The sequence below is a fragment of the Ictalurus furcatus genome, chromosome 5 (genome assembly GCF_023375685.1).
Source record: "Ictalurus furcatus strain D&B chromosome 5, Billie_1.0, whole genome shotgun sequence".
NCBI classification, from domain to species: Eukaryota; Metazoa; Chordata; class Actinopteri; order Siluriformes; family Ictaluridae; genus Ictalurus; species Ictalurus furcatus.
The window spans coordinates 26541522-26568093 of record NC_071259.1 but is presented as its reverse complement, the minus strand read 5'-3'; the positions used below and the strand labels follow the sequence as shown (position 1 = coordinate 26568093).

Below are 26572 nucleotides of genomic sequence, written 5' to 3'. Positions count from 1 at the left end.
CGGCTGACTAGCTAGCTAGGTAATAGAAATTCATGTTTACAGTTGATTTCTTCGTGGCTTCAGTAACACCGAGCAGCACCGCCGCCCCCTAGTGTCCTGGAGGAAATACAAGCCACAGACAGAACTGCACCATACATTACCTACTGCGGTAAGTAATGTTTCTATCCTACTATAATACTATAATAACCCTTGAAATGGATTCAGCGTAGTTCTTGTGTCACAAGACCAGTAACCAAGGCTTTATTCTTTCAGATTATACTGAAGGAAACATTTTCTGGTGTACTGATATATTGTATGTAGCCTATACAATTAATGGCTGAGGTCCAGGTACAAAAAACATGCTCAGTAAGGTTTTATTTTATTTTACATCACCGTGTTGTTGAACTCTCAAATGTGTCAGAAGGTGATTAAGTAAGGAATAACACATGGCAGACCATGCTGTTATATAAAAATAGTCAACACCGAGGTAATATGATATGTCCCAACACAAGTGGAGTTACCAGCCATTCATTGCAAAAAAACAAACAGACAAAACATTGCATGGTCTTTCCCCCATTTTTATCTATCCAGTTTCAGTGAACCTGTGCCCAGTGTAGGTTCAGATTTCTGTTCTTGGCTGACAGGAGTGAAACCTGATGATGTTGTCTTCTGCCGTTGTAGCCCATCTGCCTCAAGGTTTGATGTGTTGTGTGTTCTGAGGTGTTCAGTTAGCCATAGCCTTCCTGTCAGCGTTGGTCATTCTCCTTTGACCTCGGTCATCAACAAGGTGTTTCCACCCGCAGAACTGCTGCTTACAGCATGGTTTTTGTTTTGCTTACTGTTCTGTGAAAACTCTTTAGACTGTTGTGTGTGAACATCTCAGGAGATCAGCAGTTTCTGAAATACTGAAACCAGCCCATCTGGAACCAACAACCACACTGCAGTCAAAGTCACTGAGTTTACAATTTCTAATGTTTGATGTGAATGTTAACTGAGCTGTATCTGCATTATTTTATGTATTATGCTCCTGTTGCACTAATGATAATTGTCTGAATGAGTGTATATGCTGGTTGTACCTGATAAAATGGACAGTGAATGCAGGCACACATTAGGTATTCCTATTAATCTGGCACTACACAATACAGGAAATAATAAACTACGGAGGGAGAACTGGATTATGCCTTTGGTGCAAACACTGCACTTAGATTTGTCCAGCTCCTCACTATATTATCAAGATGCCCCAAGACACAGTAGCTAAGCCAACTGCCACTATTAAAAGCTCTGCATCAGCAAATACTTTACATTACACAGCATGAATCTTGGCCTGATTATCAGCTAGCAGCAGAAATCACAGAGGCTCTGTACGCTTTACGACAGGCAGTGAGTAAAGGTTCAGCATAATAAACTCCCAGACCTCCTGCTCTTTAGCAAAGGCATAAATACGACAGAAAGAGAGGAGCAAATAATCCGCTCCGTGTGCACTGAACTCCTGTAAGTACAAGTTATACTTAGATAAGATACTAGCTGGCTTTAACATATTACTGCACCAACTGCTGAATCAATGCGTCAATAAGAACTGCCTGGTTTGTGAAAGAGTTTTTAATGTTTGCTTGAGTTGAAGGTCACCTATAGTTAACAATTAATAAGTGCTTGTGTATTTTTGGAAGACTTCAAGATAGAACATCTTACAAACGCAATCTGAATGTTTTATATGCAACAAATAAGGTAAGTCATGATCTAACATGCTGAATATTTGTTCTTAAGTCCTGGACTTCAGCCAGTGACAGAGGGACTGTCTTGACTTGCTCAATAAGAGTGTTTAACTTCAGTCACAATGTGTTTTTGTTGAGGGCAACTCCACACCAGGAAGCATGTCGTGTTAAGGTTGTATGGACAGATATTATATGGGTGTGTTTATTTTGCAGCTTTCTCTAAGGTGGGTAAGAGATGGAGCCCAATGAAGCAACTGTACAGTACAACCGATGGAATGAAGACAACATTAACATGAACGTAGCTGCTTCTCAGACTAGCCTGAATGGGTGAGTATTTATTCATTCATTATGTATTGCTTAACTTTTATATATGTAGATTTACAGTGCAGATTCGGTACTCTGTGCTGCAGCTGTAAACAGGTAATTGCAAGCTAGATCATGCCTTAATAATAAGCTAGCATTTTAAAGAAATAACAGTGTTTAATGTTGCCAGGTTGTCAACACTGTTGTGTACTTTTTATGGTTCAACAATTTGATAAAGTTTAGGTAAATTGTAAAATATGAACATTTTGGATGTACAGAAAAAAAATCCTTTAAAGGTTCGTCAAAGGGTTCTAATTTAAACCCTTACTGATAGAGCAACACTTGTAGATTTCTGCAGAGAATGTATAAGGATTACCCGAGGGAAAACTGAAGAATCTTAAGGATTCAGGGTTAGACATTTCTTCTAGGAGTGTAAAATTCAATCCTATCCGGCAACCTTGAGTGCAATCAGGCTGGAATGACAGCAAAACTTCTCAGAGTTCTGACACACCACAGTTCTGAAATATGCAGGAAATATTTATTTATCTGTATACAGTTAAGTCACTTTATCTCACCTTATTAAGATGTTACTTTAGCAGACATTATTTAATCTCACCCCTTCCCAGTACACTCCCATTAACTCTTTGAAAAAAAAAAAAAAAAAAAATTAGAGTGGGTGCACGTTGGCTTAGTGGTTAGCACATTAGCCTCACACCTCCAGGGTTGGGGGTTTGATTCCGGCCACTTTTTTTGTGTGTGTGTGGAGTTTGCATGTTCTCCTGTGCTGTGGGATTTTACTCCAGTTTCCTCCCCCAGTCCAAAGACATGCATGGTACGCTGATTGGCATGTCCATAGTGTATGAATGGATGTGTGTGATTGTGCCCTGCTATGAATTGGCACCCTCTCCAGGGTGTACCCCGCTTTGTGCCCTATGCTCCCTGGGATAGGCTCCAGGTTCCCTGTGACACTGTAGGATAAGCAGTATAGAATATGAATGGATGAATGTAGCACAAAGTGTTATTTGGTTTGTCATGTTGGGGCAAACATTAAAAGGTTATATGTACAGTGGTTTTCTATCAGAGATTAATCTTGTTAAGGAAGCTGAAAACTCTTAAAATTCAAAGAACTCTTGAGGAAGCATTTTTTCCTGTAACTGCTTAATCTCAGGTTCATTATTTCGTTTATTTGCTTGTTTGGTCCATCATATTGAATGACCTATATGTGAGCATTCTCAGCTATACTGTATTTTTCACAATCAAGTTTCATTCCTTTGTCAAAGACAGTTGACTCAACAGAGAAACATGCCAGAGGAAGATCCGCTGAGCTCTGAAAGCTAGATAATAGACCAGACAGGCTGGATCTGTTGTTTTATTGTTGGGCGTATGGGTTGGAAAGCTGACTAAAATAAACATTGTACAGCCAAGTCAGCTTGGTAAGGATGGGTAAAGGTTTGAAAGGTTATGAAAATGACCTTTGTGGTAAATTAGATTCAATTGACAGAAAATGCTAGCCCTTTAATTAAAAAGAAATAAAAACTCTTATTAATAAAAAACATGTTTTCACAAACCCACACATTACAATTATTGGCACCCTTGCCTTTGCCAGCATAACAGCACTATGTCTTTTCCTATAATGCTTGATTAGATCGAAGAACTACAGAACAAGCAATCTGAGACTACTCAATACAGAATTTCTCTAGATCCTTCAGGATCCCAGGTCCTCTTTTGTGGACTCTCCTCTTCAGCTTAAAAGCTTAATTCTGTGGTCACTGAATCATTTCTGTATAAGTTTGGATGCATGTTTCGGGTTTATTGTCCTGCTGAAAGATCCAGCCATGACACAGTTTTAATATCTTGGCAGGATACCTGACATTATGGACTCCATGAATGAATCAACCTGCTAATTCATGGAGTCCATAATGCCATATATCCTAACACGGTTCCCAGGGTCTTTGGAGGAAAAAGAGCCCCACAACATCACAGATCCTCCACCATACATAACAGGCAGGATTAGGTTCTTTTATATGTAAAGAACCTTCTTTTTACGCCAAACCCACATTAAGTGTTTGTTACAAAAAAAAAAGTTGTTTTTCCTCCCTGTCTCATTGAACCATAGAAGCACATAAACAGTTTCCAAGTTCCAGTAGCATCTTGTGAACTCCAGGTGCTTTTGCATGTGCTTAGCTGCAAAGAAAGACTTTCTTCTGCCAAATCATTCTAATAACCCTCCTCTCTATGTGTAAACTTGTGTACTATTCCAGGCCCCTTTAATACAGCTCCTATTGTTCTAAACTAGTTAATTATTACTAGCCCTAATGTTATCATGGGCATTTTCAGGCATGTAGCAATTTTTCTAGCCATTGTCTGATTGATTATCAACACACTGTTGTCTCAGTTAATTTGTGTACTCTCTAATCTTCCCCTTGTTGATGAAAGATCAAAGAAATTTGTCCTCTGTGTCACCGTAGTGCAAGAGTCATAGATGGCTGCTTGAGAAACACTCAGGTGAACTTAATAAAATCTAAATCTAAATCTTAGAAGTACTACAGATGAAGTAGATTTCTCTCACATTTTCAGTGTGAGATAAATCTAATTAATCACAAAGGCATTTATCATAACCTTTTCTATACATCTTTAAGGTGCCAATAATTCTGGAACTGACTGTATGTCAAAAGAACAGTTACTTAAAAAGTATTTAAAAAGCATGGTTTCAATGATATACTTAACATCTGCAGAAATAATTTGTCTAACAAGGAAAATAGGACAAATTAAGCAACTGTTAGAAGATTACAGAGTCTAATCAGGTAGTTGTGATGTATAACCTTATTGTGACCACTAGAAAAGATGATCATAAATATTATTTATAAGCCTTAAGTGTAATGTGTAGTGTAATGATTGTGTTTCAACCAGTTTGCTGACTGTGTGTCATATGGTTTAGGGTCTATAACAAACTGTGCACGGGGCAGCTGGGCGTGGTTATGAGAGTGGCAGGCTCGCTGGCTGTAATGGCTTCCATGTACATCCTCGGCTACGTCACCGGATACTACGTCCATAAATGCTGACACCGTCGAAGACATTTCACTGTTGTGGCCAACAACATATGATGAATAAATTAACTGTGAAGTGATTTATATATGCATTCATTCTCGAAGAAACACATTTTACTTGAAGTTCCAGTTTTTACCAGTGTTATAAAAATGTTAATGAGTGCTTTTTTCATCTATGATTTTATTTGCTCCATTAGAGTTTGTAGAATGTATGCTTTGTCAATTTTGAATAGAACATTTCTCATTAAATTACCTGTTTATTACTTTAATTTTGCTTAGACCTGAAAAGAATACAGAAATAGAGTAATGTCACTAAATGAAAGCTCTTTTATATGTTAGGTCAGTGAAAAATTAAACAGGAAAGGCCATGCAGTTATAGCGAGATAATTGATGACTGGGTGATGTAAAGCAGAGCAAGCATTATGTCATTGCAGTTAATTATTCTCCTATAGCAGCACGTCCTGGGGTATTTTATATTGTTTGTATCACACCGACTTGGATGGATACACATTTATTAATAAACATGACATTGAATATCACATTTCTGTGTGTTTACAGTTATATTTAATGTTGTGCAAAAAATAAGTTTGTCCCTGCTATTATTAGTCATTTTCCTTACCCGCCTCTCTTTTCCCCCCTCTTTTTCTTTTGAAGTAAATAAAAAAAGAAGAAAACTGTTTGTCATGTTACTGAGAAAAGTGCAAAATCATCTAGCATGAAGTAATTTCCGAAATGCTATGGGGGAAAACATGACAGTTTTACAGCTTTATTTGACCTTGACACAGCTGTGACACTGGCTCCTCCTTCCATAGTTGTTAAATAAACATTTCTTCTTATATAAATCTTGATCTGTTTTGTTTTTTTACTCCATTTATTGTGAAAATAAAATACTTTAAATAACATGGACCATTCTTTACATGTCCCGGTAAAATACCGGTCACTACACGATAATTTATCAGCGCATATATGAGCGCAGTATTATATATGACAACACTCACTTTATTAGGAACACTTGTAGACCTGCTCATTCCTGCAATCATGTGGCAGTGCATCTCAATGCATAATATCATGCAGATACAGGTCAAGAGCTTCAGTTAATGTTCACATCAAACAGCAGAATGGGGGGAAAAATATGATCTCCGTGACGTTGACCATGGTTCGGTTGTTGGTGCCTGATGGCCTGGTTTGAGTATTTTGGAAACTGCTGATCTCCTGGAGTTTTCATGCACAACAGTCTTTAGAGTTTTCACAGAATGGTGTAGAAAAACAAAAAACATCCAGTGAGCGGTGGTTCTGCAGGGGGAAAAATGCCTTGCTGGTAAGCTAGATGTCAACACAGAATGGCCAGAGTAGTTAAATCTGATCAGAAGTCTCCCATAACTCAAATAACCACTGTTTACACCTGTGAGGAGCAGAAATGCATCACGGCAGATTGCATAACATTTAAAACCATTTAAAAATAATTTTTCTATCTTCAAGTGAAAACTGAGATCAGATCAAAGCTAATATGAACTCTCCGTTTAGTCCTGACCATAGATAATTTTAATAGTGTCCACGTCTTCCTCCTTTAGATGTGTTTTATTCAACTCATCCTTGAATGGGGAGAAGAGACTTGCATTTACTCTGATTATCCACTCCGCAATCATCTTAGTGTTATAATACACCTCCTCTTCATCCTCCATCCCTCTGTTCCTCTCCTCTTGTCTCCTTCTGTGTGAACTCTGAGTTTCTGTCTCAATGGCCGAGTCCGAGAGTGGCTGTGAATGCCGTTTGGTCTCGCACACGCTCACTGAGTCCTTAATCCTTTCTGTTATCACCCCACTGTCATTGGAGCTTAGGTTCTTCTTATCAAAACCTAGATCCCTCCTGGAATGGGTGCGTGTCGTAATTGAAGGTTTCATCCATGCCCTCTTCTTCTCTTCTCTCCGCAGAGGAGGACTTTCTGAATCCTGAGTGCGTTCGGTCACTCTGAATGGAGCTAGACTTCTGCAGATCATGTCCACTGTGCTGGTTAACTGAGCTCTCTCCTTTTGCCTACATATTAATGTCCTCACACTTCTTGCACCGTTAGATGATACGCCTGCTTTCTTATCCGTTTGTAAAGCAGGCTGACTTGATACGCAACTTTTTGCTCCACGTACTGAACGTACTCTCGAACCACATATCGGAGGCAATGAGTTGCTTGTGATGAGCGCCTTCACATCGCCTTCTTTAGTCTTCTCTACTGGCGTGTTTTGCAACACCACCTGTCGAGGCTTCAGGAGGAAGTCTACAGCTTTGCTGGTTTGTTTCCCCAACGGTCGAGAAGCTCCGTTCAGTGTTGCAGGTGCTAACTGGTACGCAGAGTGGCTGACATCCTTTGTAGAGTCAAGCTGTTTAAAACGACCGCCCTGGATTTCTGAATCTTCCTCAGGTCCATTCCAAGACCATATTGTCTTTCTGTCCCAGGCTTGCTTCCTTATTAGATTATTAGCTGCTTGAATGGTCCTCATAGCTTGTTTATATATGTACCTTTAGATAGCCAGAATGCTTTATGTGTTGGGTGGCATCATGTGAGCCAAAGACTTGTCTGGAGCTCCCTTCTCATGTTTTATATCTCTTGCCCTATCAGCTTCGTGTATCTAGTACGCCTCCAGTCATTTGATCTGTTAACTTATCCAGTGCCTTCACAGCGAGCCACAAATCACCAAATAAACCTGAGCAACCAGTGATCCTCCTCCAATTTAAACAAAGATTTTGATGTGAATTTTGAGAAGAAATAAAAGCATTACGAGGTTGTCACCTTAACTAGATCTTTAGTCTCTGTGTGGCTTTTAGAGGTTTATGTAATATGAACCTTAACAGGCATTATGTAATGGTTTGAAAGACAATCCCTATTGTCACTTGAAATATAAGCTGGCTTTGACCTGTGATTCTGTTTAATATGCTTGCATTCATAAAAAGTTAAAACAGCAAGTGAAAAGCAAAGAAATAAACCAGTAATGGATTTCAAGTCTAATTTATTTAGTGACATAAGTGCTGTATCAAGTATATAAAGATAATTGTAGCTGTTGCTTGGTTCTATTTGTAATGAACAACTTGAATGGCATTGGATAAAACATTTTAAGGAGTGGAAATTAAGGACAAATGTCATTCAAAACCTGAGAGAGATATTGTATAGTATTTTTAATGGAAAAACTATAATTACAGTCAAGTTATCCAAATTATGGATAAAAACAAAGTAAAGGTTTATAGCAGTTATTTAGTCAGTTAGGTTTAACAAATCCTCAATATCAAAATGATATCAGTTAAAAAAAATCTGGATTTCCTTTCCTAATCTACAGATATTCTCTAATAACTTGAGCAGATTTGGATCCTCAACACTTGACCCCCCTGCACATTCTTTAAGACATCTATTTTAACCACATCAGATGTCCTTCTTTAAATCATGCCCGGAGACAGGGAGGCTCATGGCAAAACTCACTCACTTTCAGTAAGTGTTTTATGTTGATCTGGGTTGCAGTGGCTCTGAAGCCTCTCCCGGGAACACTGGTATATCAATCGCGGAGCACCATGCACACACAATCTATTTATCTTAACCAGAAATATTTTTCTTTTTGTTTCATATTACTCTTTCTGCAGAATATGTCCCATCTTAGAACACCAAATCATAAAATAGAGTTACCATGCGGATGCAAAGTTTTGCACTTGTCCATAATTACTGTTTAAAAACTGAATATGAAGTGTATTGGCAATTTACAGTATATGTATATACTGGTACTGGTCTTATTTATACAGTTACTAGTTTAACACAGTATTCATGGCTTGACTGTCGAAGACGGTTACCGGATGATGGACAGATGGCTGACGTCAGAGGTCAGGTCAGTTTTGGACGGGTACAAGACCTTCAGATTTCCCTCCATGTCCACCACCTTCACCTGCACCACAGTTAACTCAGCTGATGCTAAGCCGTCTGTTGCTGGGTTAGAGGATGGGTCTGTCTCGTCATCTGAACCGGTCTCCTCTCTGTTATCAAAGGTAAACTTATTCAGCTCTGCCATTTTCTTAAAGACAAACAGAAAGCAGAGTTAGAAGAATGAGAGGTGTTAAACCTGGTTGATGGAAACCAGGAATGATTTAATGCCACAAAAGTCACAGAATCTTCATTAACTCAATTATAAATTACAGATCCATTCCTGAATTAGTTATTCAGGCAAAATAAAAGACAAATATATAATTTAGATATAAACTATGTAAACTTATGCACTAGGTACATTTCACAAAGAAGGGGGCTATATTCCCCAAGGCTTATTTCTACTGTGCATAGAGGACCACAGTGGAACTAGGTCTTTGGGATTTATTGTGTTTTATCCTTGACTATTTTAAATGCTTCTAAGTTCTGTATGAATGCAGTCTTATATATGTTTTATATTATTGTCAAAAAAATCTATCTATCTATCGTACTGTGCAAAAGTCTTAGGCACCCTATTTTATTTTAGTACAAACATTGTTAGAGATTTTTATTTTATGACTTCTATCGAGTCAGTACAAAAACATTTTAGATTTCGAAACATTAGGTTTCCAGCACAAAATTAAATGTTACAGAAAAATGTTTGTATGTCAGTAAAGAAAGCAGCATATTATGTAAGAGACACTTTTCAGACAAAAAACAAGTGCAACAGTCACAGTCTCCACAAGAACTGTGGCTGTTTCTGCAAGATGCTCAGTAAAACTTACCAGCTAATTTCCTTATAAAACTGCGCAAATTGTATCTGAAACTACCAATTTTTTTTAAGCAAAGGGTCGCCACACCAAATATTGACTTTGTTGTTTTTTAATGTAGAAACATTTCATTTCATTATTTCTGAAGGCATCTTTGCACTACAGTATTTCTTTGCATGTGACTTTTGTACAGTACTTTATCTATCTATCTATCTATCTATCTGCTGGGCAATATAGGGTTGAAACGTTCATTATTCAGGATGTCCAGATCACATTTTGCTGGCTGTTAAATATTCAACAGGAATGAGCTAATGCAACAATGTAGGACAAACGGTTCTGTTCCTATCAGAGAAGAAATCTCAAGGCCACAACTCGAGCCAAAGTTCCTCCCTTTCAGACAAACACTTTTCACTTAAAGGAACGTTTAAAAAGAAAATGACAAGGTGACCAAGACATCAGGTTTACATGCTAAGAAGCGGTATGAGAATATACCATTGTGAAAAGCAGAACCTACTGTATATGTAGTACTGCAGCAATAAATACATTTTTGTAAGATTTTTTATTTCCAATCAAATCAAATAAAATATTTTGCAAACAAGAATAAAAAATAAGGCTGAACACAAACACTGAACCACATCTGACAAGTGTGCATCTGTGCATATATGATTATACCCTTATTTTCAACTGTGTTGTATGATCCCTTGACACAGTACACTTATTTGTGTGTTTATAGATGCATTTATGACTTCCTGTGTAAGTTGAGCTCACTGCGTCAACTTGCACATAAACACATTAAGGCTTGGCCATGAAAAGAGCACAAGAGGCAGAAACAGATCTGTAATGAATAATTATCTTAAAGACCCTGTGATTTCACTGCAGTCACGGTCTCAGCATGCTTAGCTTACAGTCAATGTTAATAGCCATTGCAATGGGAACTATAAAAGCTTTTAAAATGTCAGGGCATGTTTCAAGGCTTATAAACCTGACATCTGCTGACATCCATAGTAGTAAAAGTCAACAACACACTCTGAAACAAACAAATTTTCAACAATTATCATGGAGTAAAATATGCAGGATTACACACTATTAGATCAGCACCATTACACCCCAAACACTACACCAAATAACTAAAAGGAATTTTAAGAGCTATATGAAAACAATATAAGAATAATTTCACATTTCTACTGCCTAACTAATTCTAATTCTAACTATGCAGCCTCTTGGCCATGTCCTCTCCATAAAGATCATCAATGGGATTTTTATGATAAAATAAAGGTAAAATACTTTAGTAAAAAGTATTTTGTACTTTGGTACAAAATATTTTTGTATATATTTTTTATGGTACAAAGTATTTTATACTTTGGTAAGAAGTAAAATGGCTCTGTAAAATTAATGTGTGTGTGGGTTATATGCAATGTCAGCTAGGATGAAAAGAAAATACACCAGGAACCCTGGAACTGTGAGTTGGCAACACCAGGCCACCGCACCACCTTGATGACAAAACTTTTTTGAAAACACTTTTATGTTTTGGATTGTTGACTTGTTGCAGAATGAGTGCCATCTTGGAATTATGTATTTGATCAGCAAATCACACTTGCATTTTTTTCCCCACCCAGAAACCATGGGGATGCAAACTTTTGCACTTGACCATAATTACTGATTAGAAACTGAGTATGAAATATAAGAACAATTTTACATCTAATCCCATAAAATGGCAAATATGGTCAGAATTCCAACTATGCAGCTTTTTGCCATGTATCCTCTCCTAGACATCATCAATGGGATTTTTCTGATAAAATAAAAGGTTCAATACTTAAACTTGGGTGAAATGGCTCTGATTGGATCCATATAATAATGTGTAGGCTATATGCAATGTAAGCTAAGAAGAAAAAGAAAATACACTACACTGTGCTTCTTAAAAAATATAAATATATACACACACACACACACACACACACACACACACTCTAGGGCTGGGTGATATATCGATATAATATCGATATCGTGAAATTATTGCATGATGCACTTTTCTGAGATGTAGTTCGTATGCTGATATTTTTTTTTACGTTTTTAATCATTACAAATTAAATGGTATTAACGTTTTTTTTTTTTAACTTAATCTTCTCTGTAGGCATTAAAGTATCATCAAACTCAGTTTAACTGGTTTTTGTTTATTTTACTACTGTTTTACAGACTTTAGCTAAATTATATGTCGTGATATGCATATTGTGCATCATAGCAATGTCCTCAAGTATCGTGATTTGATATTTTTGTCATATTGCCCAGCCCTAATACACACAATGGCTTATTGGCGTGACTTTACATTTTTCCAGGACTAAGCTAATGTTTATGAGGACAGTAAACAAAATGCATTACTACCCACTGTATATCAGTACTATATGGAATGTTGAGCAAAAATGTGCCAACTACACGAAGATGCAAAATAAAAAATTCACCATGGTGCATATACTACAATCCTCTTTCCATTATTATTTCATCAGTGCTTGTGAATGCAACTTTTAAAAATGCACTCTGTGTGATTCTTACTATTATGAGCGTGTCCATGACGTCCTTACAGGTTTGTAAACTCATAGAGCTTGTGACCTCTAGGAAAAGCTCTCGTGTGGTCTTTTTTATCTGGACAGAGAGAGAAAATAAGAGGGGAGGAAGAAAATCACCTGTATACAAGAATGCTGTATAATGTACAATACACATTATTAACATTTCAGCTAAATCCCTGCAGAGTGTACCTAAACTGTCTTATATGAACTCATACAAGGTAATTTCATGCAGATGGTGGTTCTGTGGCAGAGTATTAAGATTAAACCAGACTGCAGTTGGTTTGGGAATCTACACTGAAACATAATTCATTTGATGTGCATAAGGAAAATAATGTGAAACCACCGAGATAGCAGTACTATCAACTGCGTCCTAAAGGAAGTCATTAAAAGATGATTTATCTTTACCAGTAATAACTGTAATCTAGATTTACAGCAGCTTACCTTTGTCCTGTCACTGTTTGTGATTGGAGGGAATGAGATCACATGACCATCAGCATCAACCAGGCAAGGGTAATGATCCTTCCCGTCCAATAGCTGAAGGTATCTGAGAGTGTCAATGAGAATGAACTTGTTTACCCCAAATGTATGGTCATTTTTATTTTTTGATTTAGCACAAATCATGTCACCAGCAACCAAAAGCTAAAGAAAAAAAATCTCACAAAAGCATTCTTGCAAATGTAAACAATTTGCTGAAAAATCATAAACATTATTATAAAATTGATTTAGAAGTTATCTCACTTAAGATTGCTACTATTTTTAGTTGTTACGTTTTATTATTTTCTCCGCTCCTTTTCTGAAACATTACTTACATAAAAAGAATCTTTCTTTACCAACTTTACTCCTCTTTGCCCGTGCGAGTGATTTTGTGCTCGTTATATACTAAAAAGACCATTTGGGATCTATCTAACACAATTGATTGTTAGTTTGAAGTTGTAATTTCTAAAAAAGGTCACCTCGTGCACAACCTGATACGAGAGTTTTCAATGCTCCTCAATTTGGACTCATTTTGCCAAATTAAAGAGTCAATAAAATATCTGCTGAATCAGAAACAAATACAAAAAACACAAACTCTTTCTGGGTGTTTAGTAACTCACTTGTGAAGACCTGACACATTCTGCCGTTTTTTCTGTTTCCTCTGTTCATCTGCTTCTTGCTGGAGCATCTTAAGCAGGTCGCCGGCCTTCACCTCCTTACGACCCAGAGGAACTATCTACACTCCCCCAATACATACATACACACACACACACACACACACACACACACACACACACACACACACACGAGAAACAGAACAAAATAAATCATTTTGTTGAGGAAAAAAAAAGAAGTAAATTTTAGAGGACCATGTTAAACAAGCTGGAGTGGTGTGGAAAAACAATACACAGTAATAGGAGTGTATTGTAGGAGTGTATATAGTAAAAGTGGTAATGTAAATGTTTAAACAGCCAAATTAGTATCACTCAACACAGAGGGTAAAAGTGTGCTATTCTATTATGGTATTAAAATGTTCTACACTGCACAGTATAAAGGAAGCACTACAAAGCCTTCACTACTGATACTCGTCACAAAAAGAGCTGCTGAAAAGATGTTTCACTCAAACAAAAGTGACCAATGCAAACCACAGTTCATTTATTATTAAAGCCATGGCCTGAGGCACTAGAAACTAAACCCCACTCCATTCATAAACGCAGCTTTATCAGATTGCATGAAATATGCCTGCACCTTCCCAGCTGGCTTTTATGTATGCAGTATGTGGATTGTGATTGGATTCTGATGGGTTAGTGTGTAAAGACTGAAGCTCAGGGGCTAATGTCTGTTGAGATTCAGGTAAGAATGCAAAGGCAGCTAGTGGAAATTACCCTTCTTAGCATGCTAGCCATTATGTATACAGACGGGTGACAAAATAAAAGAAAAACCTATGTTAAGTGTCTTGGTAAGGTGCTTGGCTGGTACAAACCACGAGAAAAACTTACTGGTGGGATGACCGCTATTCTTTCATAAGAAATTCCCTGAATTAGTGCTCTGAAAATCTCCTATTGGTGTTCAATTCATTTAAGGTCTGATGACTGTGAAGGCCATAGCATATGATTTATTTCATCCTCATCACACCATTCAGGGAACACTGTGCCTTGTGGATCATCAGCTTCATCTGTCACCTGACTGTGTATTCCACGGATTCCATTTTTTTGTATATGGCCTTGGTAATTCTGCTGTAACATGTGCACACACAAACACACACACATCTTTTTCCAGCCATACCCTTAAAATATCAGGAGGTCTGGCATCATACTGTAGAGGAGCTTTCAGTAAGCTCAGGTCATGAGTCGCGATAGTAGCCGTGGTCCTTTTGGCACAAATGTCATCATGAAGTTTGGTCTAAAGAATACATAAAAGAGATGTTTTAAAATGAAAATAAAGCCAAGCCATCAATAAGAAAACTCCAAAATAAAGTCAGCAATCACTTTTTTCATTTAACCACTTACAGGGTGAGCCATTGTCTGTCATCTTTGCAATATTTCTTTACCTGAGCAGCTAAGAACCTCTTGAGTGCATTCCCTGGTTTCAGGTTCATCCCTTTAACTATGCAGCATACTATATACGGCCGCACATCCTTCACCTGAGGAGAGACTTTCACCGTCATGGCAGAGGGGGAATCGGATATATGAAGGATTTTAACAACCATTTTCTGCAACTCATCCACGGCATCTTCCTCCTTTTTATCCCTCTGTTTAGAAGCATTCTTCTTTTTGGAGACATTCCGATTTCTGTTGCTCTGCTCAGCACCTTCTGCGTCCAGCTGCTTGCCCTTTCCTTTCCCTCGACCCCCCACTCTCAGGTACTCCAGCACCGACTTAGTCTGGCAGCCGTTCACCATCTTCTCCAGTCGCTTATCCTTCAGCTTGTTTCCTTTGAAGTTGATGTCCTTCAGCTTGGGGCAGTCAGCCAGCTCAAATGGGATCTCACTGAGCTTGTTGCTGGAAAGGTCCAACACCTGAGACAAGAAATCGGTTAAAGTACTATAAGTGTATGAAGTTAATTATAATAATTAATTTCATAATTAACTTTTCTCTGGATTGGAAAAATCAGAACAACAATCATCTATGGGCACCACCTCTAATGATCACCATACATTTCCACCAATGATTTGGTCACTAATTTGTATTTTTTTAAGGTATTCATTAATAACCTAATAAGGAGATTGGGTATAATATTTGAAGCACTTTCTCTCCCCTCTCCTAGGTGGAAACAGCCTGTCTGGCAGACATATCAAAGAAAACATGTGAATGAATGAATGATTGAATGAATGAAGGAAGGAAGGAAGGGAGTGAGGGAAGCAAAGGAAAGGAAAGAGAGAGGAAATGATGGAGTGAGGAAAGAAAGAAAGATTAAATAAATGAAAAAGAAAGAATAGAAAAGATAGAAGGAAGCATGGAAGTAAATGATTTATTGAATGTATTCTTTATTATTGAAGGAAGGAAGGAAGGATGATGCAAAGAGAGAAAAAAGGAAAACAGAAAGGAAGGCAGGATAGAAGTAAATGAATAACTGAACTTATTTAAAAAAAAAAGAAAGAAAGAAAGGAAACAAAAAAAAAGAAGGAATGTCAGAATGAAGGTTGATCCAAATAAACACATGTGGATGACTGACTGGATGAATAATGAAGGAAGGAAGGGAGTAAGGGAACCAAAGGAAAGGAGGGAGGGAGGATGAAAGATTGAATAAATGAAAAAGAAAGAATAGAAAAAGACAGAAGGAAGAAAGGATAAGAGTAAATGATTTATTGAATTTATTATTGAATGAATGAAGGAAGGAAGGAAGAAAGGAAGGATGATGAAAAGGAAAAAAGGAAAACAGAAAGGAAGGTAAGATAGAAGTAAAAGTTTAATTGAATTTACTAATCAAAAGAAATCAAAGAAAAAAAGGAATGTCAGAATGAAGGTTGATCCAAATAAACACATGTGAATGCCTGACAATGAATAAGGAAGGAAATAAGGAAGCAAGAAGAAAAGAAAGAAAAGGGAAAGGAAGAAAGGTGACGGTAGATGAGAAAGAATGAAAGGGTTTACTGAATTACCTAAATTAAAGGAAAGAAGAAAGTAGGAAGGAAAGACATAAGGGCAGAATGAATAGAAGATTGAATGATAAAATGAAATAAAGAAAGGAAAGAAAGAAGAAAGTACTGTTGCAGAGTAATGCTTTATAATCCCACTGTATCACCCAGAAGAGGACAGGTTCACATTTGAGTCTGGTTCCTCTCAAGGTTTTTTCCTCATGTAATCTCAGAGAGTTGTTCCTCGCCTGTCACCTCAGACTTACTCATTGGAGATCTAAATCTACATCCAGAGTTCTGTAAAGCTGCTTTGTTTATTACTATTGTGAATGATCATGTGTATTATTCAAAGCGCCCGTATTTAACTGAATTAGGGGGAAAACAGACCTTAAGCGCCGGCAGGTTGTGGATGTCACTGCTTAATTGCTCGATGATGTTTTCTGACGCTATGACAGTGTTGAGCAGCTCCAGTTTGGAGGAGCACAGGTCTTCAGGAAGACACACCAGCGCATTTTTACCCACGTTGATGCTGGACAGCTTGGTGCAGCAGCTTAACCCGTCCGGAAGAGTCGCGATGCTGTTACAGCTCACATTCAGTGTGGTGAGCTCGCTTAGTGAACAGATCTCCTCAGGTAAAGCCTGCAGCTCATTCACTGACAAATCCAAGACTTTCAGCGATTTCAGCTCTCCGATGCTTTTGGGCACCGACGAGATCTTGTTCCTGCAGAGGATGAGGCTCTGCAAGTGAGACAGGTTTTTAATGTTTACATGGATAACACGCAAACTCGGACACTGACTGATTTCCAGGTAATTGAGGAGGTTTAACGAATAAAGTCTCGGATGAATCCCATCGCTTGTCTTTATTTTCTCATCGACTGCTGCGCCTTGAAGAACCAACTCTCGTCTGTTTTCTTTTTCTGCTTTTTCAATTTCTGGCCAAACAGCCAAATTCTCAGCTGCCATGCTTCCAAACAAACGCGACACCGGAAAGAGTAAGAAACTGCTTCCCGTGGAGTTGGGTCATTTACTGAAAATGACTATTTATTTTAAGTGAATGGGGTTGTAAAGTAGTACCACCTACAGAGAACCTGTGCTATATTATAGTCATGGATAAATAGTAATATAACGTAAAAATAATATACCAGAAAAAATACACATACCAGAGGAGATACAGAATGCGCATGCGCACATCTTGCAGTTGTCAAATAGTGGTTATGGAGAGGACGTTGGACTAATAAGTTGTCCTTGTATTTGGGTAAATATATTTGAAACCGCTTTTCTATCTACATGGATATATATATATATATATATATTTTTTTTTTTAAAGATTGCTATATTTTTATTTAGCTTTTCGTAAGGTGTCTGCCGTTTATATAAGAGCTACGTAGTACTGACACTAGTTGCTGTTTTTGTTTTTATCATTAAGGATTGAGCTAATCAGCTGTGTTCGCTACCATAATATCCTGCTACCATAATATGTGGTTTGATACAATGTGAATGGAATAGAATACAGAAATGTCATTTAGACTAAACTAAAAGCTAGGGTTGGGGTTGCTGTGCCGTTTTGTTTGTGCTCGTTGCTAACACTAACCATGTCTTACCATCAAATCAAAACACTAGCCTCCAGGTTACTATAGTCTACTGCAACACACACAGGGTTTTAGAAAGAGGTGAGGGATGGACACTGCACACTGCCATGACATTTGTCTCTATGACATAGTCATTATTCTTTAAAAACTGCTCTGTTTATTGTCTAAGTATTTATCATTTTTAAAAGTGTGCTTTAAATCTTTGATAAGCTTTAGTCTTCTCATACCCTATACCAAATACAAAACCTTATAAACATATATATAATAACATATAAAGATTTTAGATATCAGGGTAGATATATGTGTAATGCATGCTCTTAACTATAACTTATTGTAATGCGATATTCTGTATTACTTTAAGAACTTTTTCATGCACTCCCTTGAGTTATCCATTCCTTCTTATATTTTTCTTTTCTTCTCCTTTTTTTGTGCTCCTGAGTAATGTGACATCTTGGCAAACTTGTATGAATGAAAGTAAGTAATACTCAAAGACACTCTACATACATATGAGAAAATGTCTGTAATTAACCACAAATGTTTTGGTGTGGAAGCTCCTACCGTGGAAATGCAGTAGACCAAACCATTTTACAAAATAGGGGAAATGTTAACTTACTGTGAATTTAAAAAAAAAAACAAAAAAAACTTAAACACATCTGCTAATATTGCAAAAAATGAAACCAAGATATGTCACATCAGGTTGGTGTACACGTTTAATGTGATTATAGCAAGCAACAAAATTCAAGTGAAAAACTAATAGAAATGTTTTAGGGGAAAAAAAACGTACAGTAACCTGGTTGCATAAGCGTGAACCCCCCTTAATTAAGGGTGCGTCTCAGTCGGCTCTCTAGCTCTTTAGGTCGTGAGTCAGTATGTTGTGTGCACAAGTTCAGGCACTGGTAAGGACCCTGGTTCACTACACATTGGGACACTGATGACTCGATTTCCAGCGACTTTACTACTTTCTCATGCTGTAAAACGTCACCACTGGCATTTATCAACAACAGGCAGGACCGCTATATTTCTGACATTATATAATATAAATTTGTTCGCTTAATCACACGTGTTTCTGTCACGGTACTTCAAGCAGGATCAAAGGCTAGCTATTGCATTTTTAAAAATCATTAACACTTAAAAGACTCAAATAAAACTGTATATAGAACGTCAAATAAAGTTAAAAATCGTTAATGTAAGTAATCATTTGAGCGCTACAACAACCATAACAAGCTATTTTCGGTTGGCTGAGGAGTTCGTCTGCCTTTTTTTTCGAACTGAGAGGCTTCCGAAAATATGACGTCATTTCCAGTATGTGAACATAGTGAGCATCCATGTGCCCTGATTTTTGTGGTGCACTGTGGGATTTTGTGATTGAGATAGCCCTTAAAATGGCTGACTCCCTGATCAGTGCCCTGACTACTGAACTAGGGAGCTGATTGAAACGCACCCTAATACATTGTTAACGCACCTTTTGCTTGTTATGTGGCACCCAATAATTTTGGATGAGAGTCTACCAGCTTAGTACATCTTGAGTCCACAATTCCTTGCAAAAATGCTTCAGATGTATCAAATTACGAGACAATCTCCTGTGCACAGCCATCTTCAAGTCATTAAGATTTAGACCTGGGGTCTGACTGGGCCAGTCTAAAATGTTGATCTTCTTTTGAAGCAATCCTTTTGTTAACTTGAATTTGTGGCTTTGGTTTGTTATTGTGCCGGAAGGTGAATTTTTTTCTTCATCTTCAGCTGTCTGTCAGAGACCGGCAGGTTTTGTGCCAAAAAATAGATTGGTATTTGTAGCTATCCATGATTCCTTCTATCTTGCTTAGAGCCTCAGCTGAAGAGAAGCAGCCCTGTAGCATGATGCTGCCATCACCATGCTTCACCATGGTTATGTTGTACTTTGGGTGATAATCATATCTTTTAGAATGGCCAAAAAACTTGGTCTCATCATATAATAATGCAAAATTTAGGTGGGCTTAGATGTTTCGTGAGAAAGAGCTTCTGTCTAGCCACCTTATCCCATAGCCCAGACATGTGAAGAATACAAGAGATTGTTGTCACATGCAGGGATCAAAGATCTGATATGATTTATCTTGGTTTCATTCTTTTATATCACAAGTAACCTGCAGCTTAAATGGGCAAGTTTAGACTTTTTATATTCACCGTATCTGATGAGTTGCAAACGATGCATAGCCCTACATTTTCATCATCAAAGTTTGATCAAAGAGGCGCATTGCAAACGGTTTTATTCTGCATGTCAATGGACAACTAAACCCTCCTGGGCTGTACTTGACCTGGACCCAGTACAGCTTCCCTGGTTTCCCCCCCATGCCGAGGGCTACTCAAGAGTAGTCATGCCATTCACAGTGGATTAGTCACCATTATTATAAGTTATTATTCTGGAAAAAAAAAAGGTTCAAGAAAAGTCCCTGTATATGGATCTCTAAATTTATATTAAACGAGTATGGTTTGTAGTGTTTTTTAAGTTTATTTAGTCTTAGGAAAATATCAGGTGTTATGGCTAAGATGTAAGCTGTCCAAGCATGTCTGCATCATCACCTGGACCTGCCTTTCTGTTAACAGCACACAGGAGCGGGATGCCGCATAAGATAGGATTCACTGTGATCAGCTGGTCTGGTCATGAGGAGAATTACAGTGCCAGAGAGCTGATGGTTCATGCTCCTACCATCAATGGCTGGAGGTCTGCCAGGTAAATAATATACTGTAGGAATGAATGTGATGATTATCAGCATGACAGAATTAAATGTTAATTAAACTATGTATGCTAGTTTTAGGCTTTATGATTAAAAAAATGAGGGAGAATGTATTTGAAATCACTGCTTGGATGAGCTAATTGTTTTTCCAACACAAAAATTAAGAGTTTCATTCACTTTGATGTCACAAGTCATATTCCTAGTATTCTAGCACAATAAATATGGCCAAGAACTGCCTACTTTCACAGAGAGAAATGCACTTTTACTGATTTGACCATCCACAGACCTTTTCTGTAGCCTGTAGGCAAACCCATGAGATTTCTTATTTATTTACCACTAACTGCTTATGGGATTCCGGTAACTTTTTTCAGTCCAGTGTCTATATGTTTCTCCGAAAAGCTCCTTGTGTCTCACTGTTCCATCCAAAGTTCCACAAATATTTGTATGCAAGCAAGCATGGAAAGCCAATCAGATTGTCTTGTGGCCAGGAAATTGTACAAATGACACAAATCATACACTCCATGGTCCTGTGGACAGAGAATCTGAGACTGCAGTTGTGGGCTTTTGAAGGATTTTTAACTGGTCTTGTGGTTTAAAGCAAACTATGGCCTGGTATTTTCTACTTTGTTAGGCATGAACTATGTCTAATCCACGTATGCATGAATTATTTCAGCCCTGTTCATTTTCGTGACAGTGCACGTTAATCATGTTGGGTGGTTGTTGTTGTGTGTAGGTTCTGTCCGTTCCCACAGGAGATCACACTACAGATGGTGGAGAGATGTCACGTCAGGAAGCTGCAGCTGTTGGCTCATCAGTACCTGATCTCTGCCAAGGTAGAGTTCCACATTGGGGACAGAGAACCTGCTTCTCCCCGGCGCCTTCAGCAGTTCCGCAGACTTGGGTTAGTTTCCGTAACACTGCTGCATGCCACGCACTCAGACAAAGATTGGACAAATAAAAAGAGTAATTCTGATTATTCTGAATAGTATGACATTGTAAAGACAAACTTTTTAAGTAACTAGTGATTGCTATAGACATCAACTTTTTGAAATTAGCGTGTTTTTTGTTTGTAGATTTTGTGAAATTGTGGTATATTTTCCTTTTTTCACCCAGAGTGATCAACATGCAGTCAACTATATCAATGAAATGTTTAGATATTTTGTGTAAAATGAGTGACCTGATGCACTGCTTAATCCCCTATATTATGCAGGTATGTATCGCTCTCCACTAATGAGAAGACTGGGTTCAGAGCACGAGAACTGAAGTCAGTGCATGTAGATGCTGTCGGGACCTATCTGAAGCTTACCTTTCACAAAAACCATGTCAATCAGTACAACATTTATAACCAGGTAAACGATATCCTTAGAAAATATGTGTTGTTATTCTGTAGCCTTTGTTTATAAAGCTGAAGTAGATCGGGAGAATTTAGAGATTCTGAGACATCTCTGGTTATTACAAACTGCTTATAGACAATATTTGTCATGTCAGTTTGGCTCTACACCTCTCTCCTGGTTGAATTAATCTGGCAAGTAAAGCTTATGGATAAAAAATAAGGCATATTGTGATTGTGTCGATATAAGTTCAAATTTCTGTATGTTTTTTAATGTATTTAAACAAACTAGTCCAGCCATGATGTGTTATGTTTAAAGATTCATTTGACCATAATAATTGTTTTCTTTCGATCGATACAATACTGTGATTTATAAAGACACAGGCAGAAATGTTACCTGGACCCATGCGATCCAGTGTAATACTCGCAGAAGACGCTAGATAAATACTGTAAATCTGTGATATATGGCATGTGAAGATTCTAAAGACCTTGCACCGAATTCAAGCCGATAGTAATTAAAAATGTAAAAATTGACTAGTATTTAAAGATCGCTCATGATTTATTTTCTCCCCCTCTAATTCCAGGTCGCGTTGGTGGCTATAAATATATTAGGTGACCCAATGGACTGCAGTGATAGCAGCCCAATAGTAAGTGAAATAATAAGTATGCAAGATAACACTAGTAGTGTTATCAAGCATCACTAATTAAAAGGTGTTTGTTGTTGGGCATGAAATACACCTCATTGCCACCAGGTGGTGCAAAATTCTTAAGATTATAATCAGTGAATTCCAAAACGCCCCAAATAAATGTACACCCCAGACAAATAGATATGTATGTGATATACAGACGGGTGACAAATTAAAGGAAAAAGCAACTTCATGTGTTAGTAAGGTGCTCGTACACCATGTGCCACTAAAACAGCTTTCACCGTGCCTTGGCACTGCTTCTACAAGACTCTGGGTTTAATCCCAAGAATCATCATTCACAGAATTATCTCATTACAGTTGCTAAATATGACACAAGCTGACTTGAAATGAAACTGCAGATTGCTGAGTCCTTGACTTGCTGCACCCTCTGTATCTGGCTTCTCACTTTCACTTCTCACTCTAACCCTTTTACTATTTTCTCACACGTTCTTAGTTTAACTTTTTCTCTTTGCTAACAGTATCTGCATTGTTCTTGAAATTTCACTATCAAATACTTTGCTACAGGGACAGTAACGTGCAGTATCGGCATGTGAACAGGCAAAGCTATGGCATGCCACTGGTGATAAAGTCCACCAAAAGTTTGTTTTATATTTGGTCAGTGATAATTTCTGCATTCTTTAATGTTGGAGAAAGAAAGCTCAGTTCAAACAATAATAGTGAAGTTTTTGGGATTGCAGTGGATGAATTTCTTATTTACCCAGCATGTAAGAGTGGAATATGAAGGAATAAAGGCAAAGAAAAACCTAAGATAAAAACTATCTAGTGAATGTGCATGACCCTTCTTGTGGATACTACTCCATTAAATGGTTAAAAAAAAAAGAAGAAAAGAAAATAGATCGTTTTCTCTCCTGTCTAGTTTGCAAAGTAGTTAGATATATATTAATGGCAGTTGACCAGCTAAAATATTTAGCCCATATTTGTATATTTATTAAGGATTTATATGTATTATATAGCTATGGAGTTAGACAGATGTGTTAAGATGTTCAAGTTAACGTTTATAGACATCTTGCTGCATATTCTGAAGTGTAAACAACCATGCGATGTCCATATTCCTAACTGTTTCTTATGACATTGTTTCTCAAGAACATGATCTATTCCTGGGTTTATTTCTTTGCCCTTGTTTTTCTCCAGCCAGGCCGAGATCAGCTGATTGATCAGTACATTAGCAGCACACAGCACAGCTCATCCCTGGATGGCTCCTATGCAGGGTAAGAGTTCCAAGCTGTTGTTCCTTTTTTATTTTGTTGACTCTGGTTTCCAGCGTCTTTTATGTTGGACATGAGGGGCTCATTTTGAGACAAAAGAAAAACATCTGCTTATTTGTTAATGCTCTTAAAGACGTTTTCTGTATCTGCAGGTATAAGCATGAGTCTATCTCGCCACTGGATGACTTGGCGTTTGACATGTATCAGGATCCTGAGGTTGCTCATATCATTCGCCTCCTGGATGATAAGAAACAAGAAATGGTCCGATTAGAGAGATACCATCTGGCTAAAAAGCTCAAACAGGCCATAGCAGATTTACAGAAGGTAATTTTCACTGAACCATAAATTTGAATTTTGACTTCTCGTGCTTATTATAGTAGTTCCGTCTCACAACGTCTCATCAACTAGGCATTTGGAAGTTGCTCACATCATTATAGCAACCATATCAATACAGTGGCATCTTTTGGTTTCTGTTTGTCTAACATTATTTGCTTTATTTGTCTAGTCCATCAGGGATGTTTTTTTTAATGCTATCAAAATAGTGTGCATGTGGCTTTTGATTTTGAATGATGAATATTTCTCTTGTATCTTTTGAAGTTTCCAGGAATTAGTATTAGACATTGACAGACTCTCTGTATCTTCACCAGGGATGCATCCCAAATTTTCACTTCCTCTTACATGCAAATACATGCCTCTTGTCACCATAATTGGTTTCCACATTCTATACTTAGCAGCTTCCTTTTTCATCCCCCATTGCAGCTCATCTGTCTATAAGATGACATACCTGCAGACATAGTGTGTTCTCCCTAGTGGTTTTGGAGTTATGCTAAACTACCTGTTTTTGGTGCATTCTGATTATTTTTTTTTCTTCTGAGATCTAAGATAATTTCTTGATTTGTCTATAAGGCTTTATTCATGAATGAAAAATATTTTCCTGGACCAAGTTGTTTGTTCCAACTTACCTAGACTGTGTTGCTGCAACAAATATTAAGATTTAACCTGGATTAAATCAAAGTGTATCTATTATTTTAGTTTCAGCAAACTGGTATAAAAATAGGCAGCATTAAGGCCATTATTTAATCCTGGTTCTAGTTTTAAATTAAAAAAAAAAAAAGGAAATTCCTGTAATTTTACTTTTACAATGTAAATGATTCTAAAACCTATTTCTGAATTTTTAATTTAATGAAAACATAGTTAAAACACAATTTAACACAACCAAGGTCTATTTGTTTACCTGAGTGTGTGTTTTCTGTGTCACAGTTAGTTGTCTGCATGGTCACAGGACAAATCTGTATGCTTAGCATTCTCCTAGGGGTGTGTTAATTCGCACACGAATGCTATTTGTTGGCTTAATTTCAAGTAGCTGGGTTGTGCGCTGACTGTGAGCCCCTTGATTAGGAAAGAACATACCATGTTTGGGCACATTTTGATAGAGTCTTACATTTGTATGTCTTACATTTAGTGTCTAAGACAAATATATGTAGCAAATGTGACTGTTGTGTATCTACGTATATCAAAAATTTTAAATATTTGACAGAATTTCAAGAGTGTGCAAGTATACTATCAGTGCTTCCTAGGAAGAGTATAAGATATGAGATTTCTTTAATGCATTTTGGTTAATGCATGATTTCATATGCGTGATTTCATACTTGATGTCTTCATTATTGACACAAAATGTGAAAATTTGGGGGGAAAAGAGAAAGCCTTCTATGAGTGGGTGTGCTCAAACTTTTGAATGGTATTGTATATGCGTGTGCATATTCTGTGTGTATTTTTATGTATCTTTTTTTCTGGTATAGGTAGGGGAGTGTTTGGCCAGGTATGATGTGGAGAAACACAGTGCCATAGAGAGGGAGGACTTTGACACAGCCAAACAGAAGAAAGAGCAGATGGAGGCCTACAGGCTCAGAGTCTACCAGCAACTTGAGCTACATGACCTGCTCGACATGGGCCAGGTAAGACTTACTACAGAGTAATCCATCCAAGCATCAGTCTCTCTTTACAGCTATGGACTTTTCTTACTTACAGTCATCCATATATTTTTTAAACCCATCCCTTTCCACCATTCATCCATCCACAAGGACTGGGCAATATTACACTTTTCCAAAAGTATCAAGAGTTTTGTCAGGACTTTTATAACATTGCGCAACTACAGTATCTCACAAAAGTGAGTACACCCCTCACATTTTTGTAAATATTTGATTATATCTTTTCATGTGACAACACTGAAGAAATGACACTTTGCTATAATGTAAAGTAGTGAGTGTACAGCTTGTATAACAGTGTGAATTTGTTGTCACTTCAAAATAACTCAACACACAGCCATTAATGTCTAAACCTCTGGCAACAAAAGTGAGTACACCCCTAAGTGAAAATGTCCAAATTGGGCCCAAAGTGTCAATATTTTGTGTGGCCACCATTATTTTCCGGCACTGCCTTAACCCTCTTGGGTATGGAGTTCACCAGAGCTTCACAGGTTGCCACTGGAGTCCTCTTCCACTCCTCCATGATGACATCATGGAGCTGGTGGATGTTAGAGACCTTGTGCTCCTCCACCTTCCGTTTGAGGATGCCCCACAGATGCTCAATAGGGTTTAGGTCTGGAGACATGCTTGGCCAGTCCATCACCTTCACCCTCAGGTTCTTTAGCAAGGCAGTGGTCATCTTGGAGGTGTG

At 37.7% G+C, this 26572-nt stretch overlaps 3 protein-coding genes across 6 annotated transcripts in view; 2 read left to right on the top strand and 1 right to left on the bottom strand.

The window, feature by feature from the left end:
* The first annotated feature begins 6 nt into the window (after window positions 1-6).
* smim1 (small integral membrane protein 1) lies at window positions 7-5458 on the top strand. Of its 3 annotated transcripts, none has more exons than XM_053625480.1 (3): window positions 7-148; window positions 1905-2018; window positions 4933-5458. In XM_053625480.1, exons 2-3 carry the CDS (start codon window positions 1927-1929, stop codon window positions 5054-5056), a joined length of 216 nt encoding a protein of 71 aa, XP_053481455.1. In that variant the 5' UTR covers window positions 7-148; window positions 1905-1926; the 3' UTR covers window positions 5057-5458. The 3 variants fall into 3 exon arrangements, with proteins under 3 accessions (XP_053481455.1, XP_053481456.1, XP_053481457.1); XM_053625481.1 differs by lacking the exon at window positions 7-148 and adding an exon at window positions 1286-1470; XM_053625482.1 differs by lacking the exon at window positions 7-148 and adding an exon at window positions 1507-1704.
* Window positions 5459-8191: 2733 nt separating this feature from the next.
* On the bottom strand, window positions 8192-17357 carry lrrc47 (leucine rich repeat containing 47). Its single transcript, XM_053625472.1, has 7 exons — window positions 16742-17357; window positions 14828-15295; window positions 14563-14679; window positions 13398-13513; window positions 12745-12847; window positions 12290-12379; window positions 8192-9084 (listed from the first exon to the last, which is right to left on the bottom strand). Exons 1-7 carry the CDS (start codon window positions 17315-17317, stop codon window positions 8863-8865), a joined length of 1692 nt encoding a protein of 563 aa, XP_053481447.1. The 5' UTR covers window positions 17318-17357; the 3' UTR covers window positions 8192-8862.
* A 93-nt stretch (window positions 17358-17450) lies between these two features.
* cep104 (centrosomal protein 104) overlaps window positions 17451-26572 on the top strand; it is a 39598-nt gene continuing 30476 nt past the window's right edge. Inside the window, exons 1-9 of one of the 2 annotated variants that reach the window (XM_053625469.1) lie at window positions 17451-17609; window positions 18383-18417; window positions 20524-20650; window positions 21388-21555; window positions 21865-22003; window positions 22569-22631; window positions 23823-23899; window positions 24049-24220; window positions 25696-25851. In XM_053625469.1, the coding sequence (XP_053481444.1) occupies window positions 18408-18417; window positions 20524-20650; window positions 21388-21555; window positions 21865-22003; window positions 22569-22631; window positions 23823-23899; window positions 24049-24220; window positions 25696-25851 (912 nt within the window). In that variant the 5' untranslated portion in view covers window positions 17451-17609; window positions 18383-18407. The remainder of the gene's footprint in view (window positions 17610-18382; window positions 18418-20523; window positions 20651-21387; window positions 21556-21864; window positions 22004-22568; window positions 22632-23822; window positions 23900-24048; window positions 24221-25695; window positions 25852-26572) is intronic. The other variant, XM_053625470.1, reaches the window with a different exon arrangement.

Bases quoted from the DNA above. Each gene is read 5' to 3' on its own strand.
- smim1 (XM_053625480.1), top strand. From the start codon at position 1,927: ATGGAGCCCAATGAAGCAACTGTACAGTACAACCGATGGAATGAAGAC. The intron at 2,019-4,932 runs GTGAGTATTTAT...CATATGGTTTAG, and splicing joins TCTCAGACTAGCCTGAATGG to GGTCTATAACAAACTGTGCA.
- lrrc47 (XM_053625472.1), bottom strand. From the start codon at position 17,317: ATGGCAGCTGAGAATTTGGCTGTTTGGCCAGAAATTGAAAAAGCAGAA. The intron at 15,296-16,741 runs GTCTGTTTTCCC...TTCTTGTCTCAG, and splicing joins ACAACCTGCCGGCGCTTAAG to GTGTTGGACCTTTCCAGCAA. The intron at 14,680-14,827 runs GTAAAGAAATAT...TGTATTCTTTAG, and splicing joins AGAGGTTCTTAGCTGCTCAG to ACCAAACTTCATGATGACAT.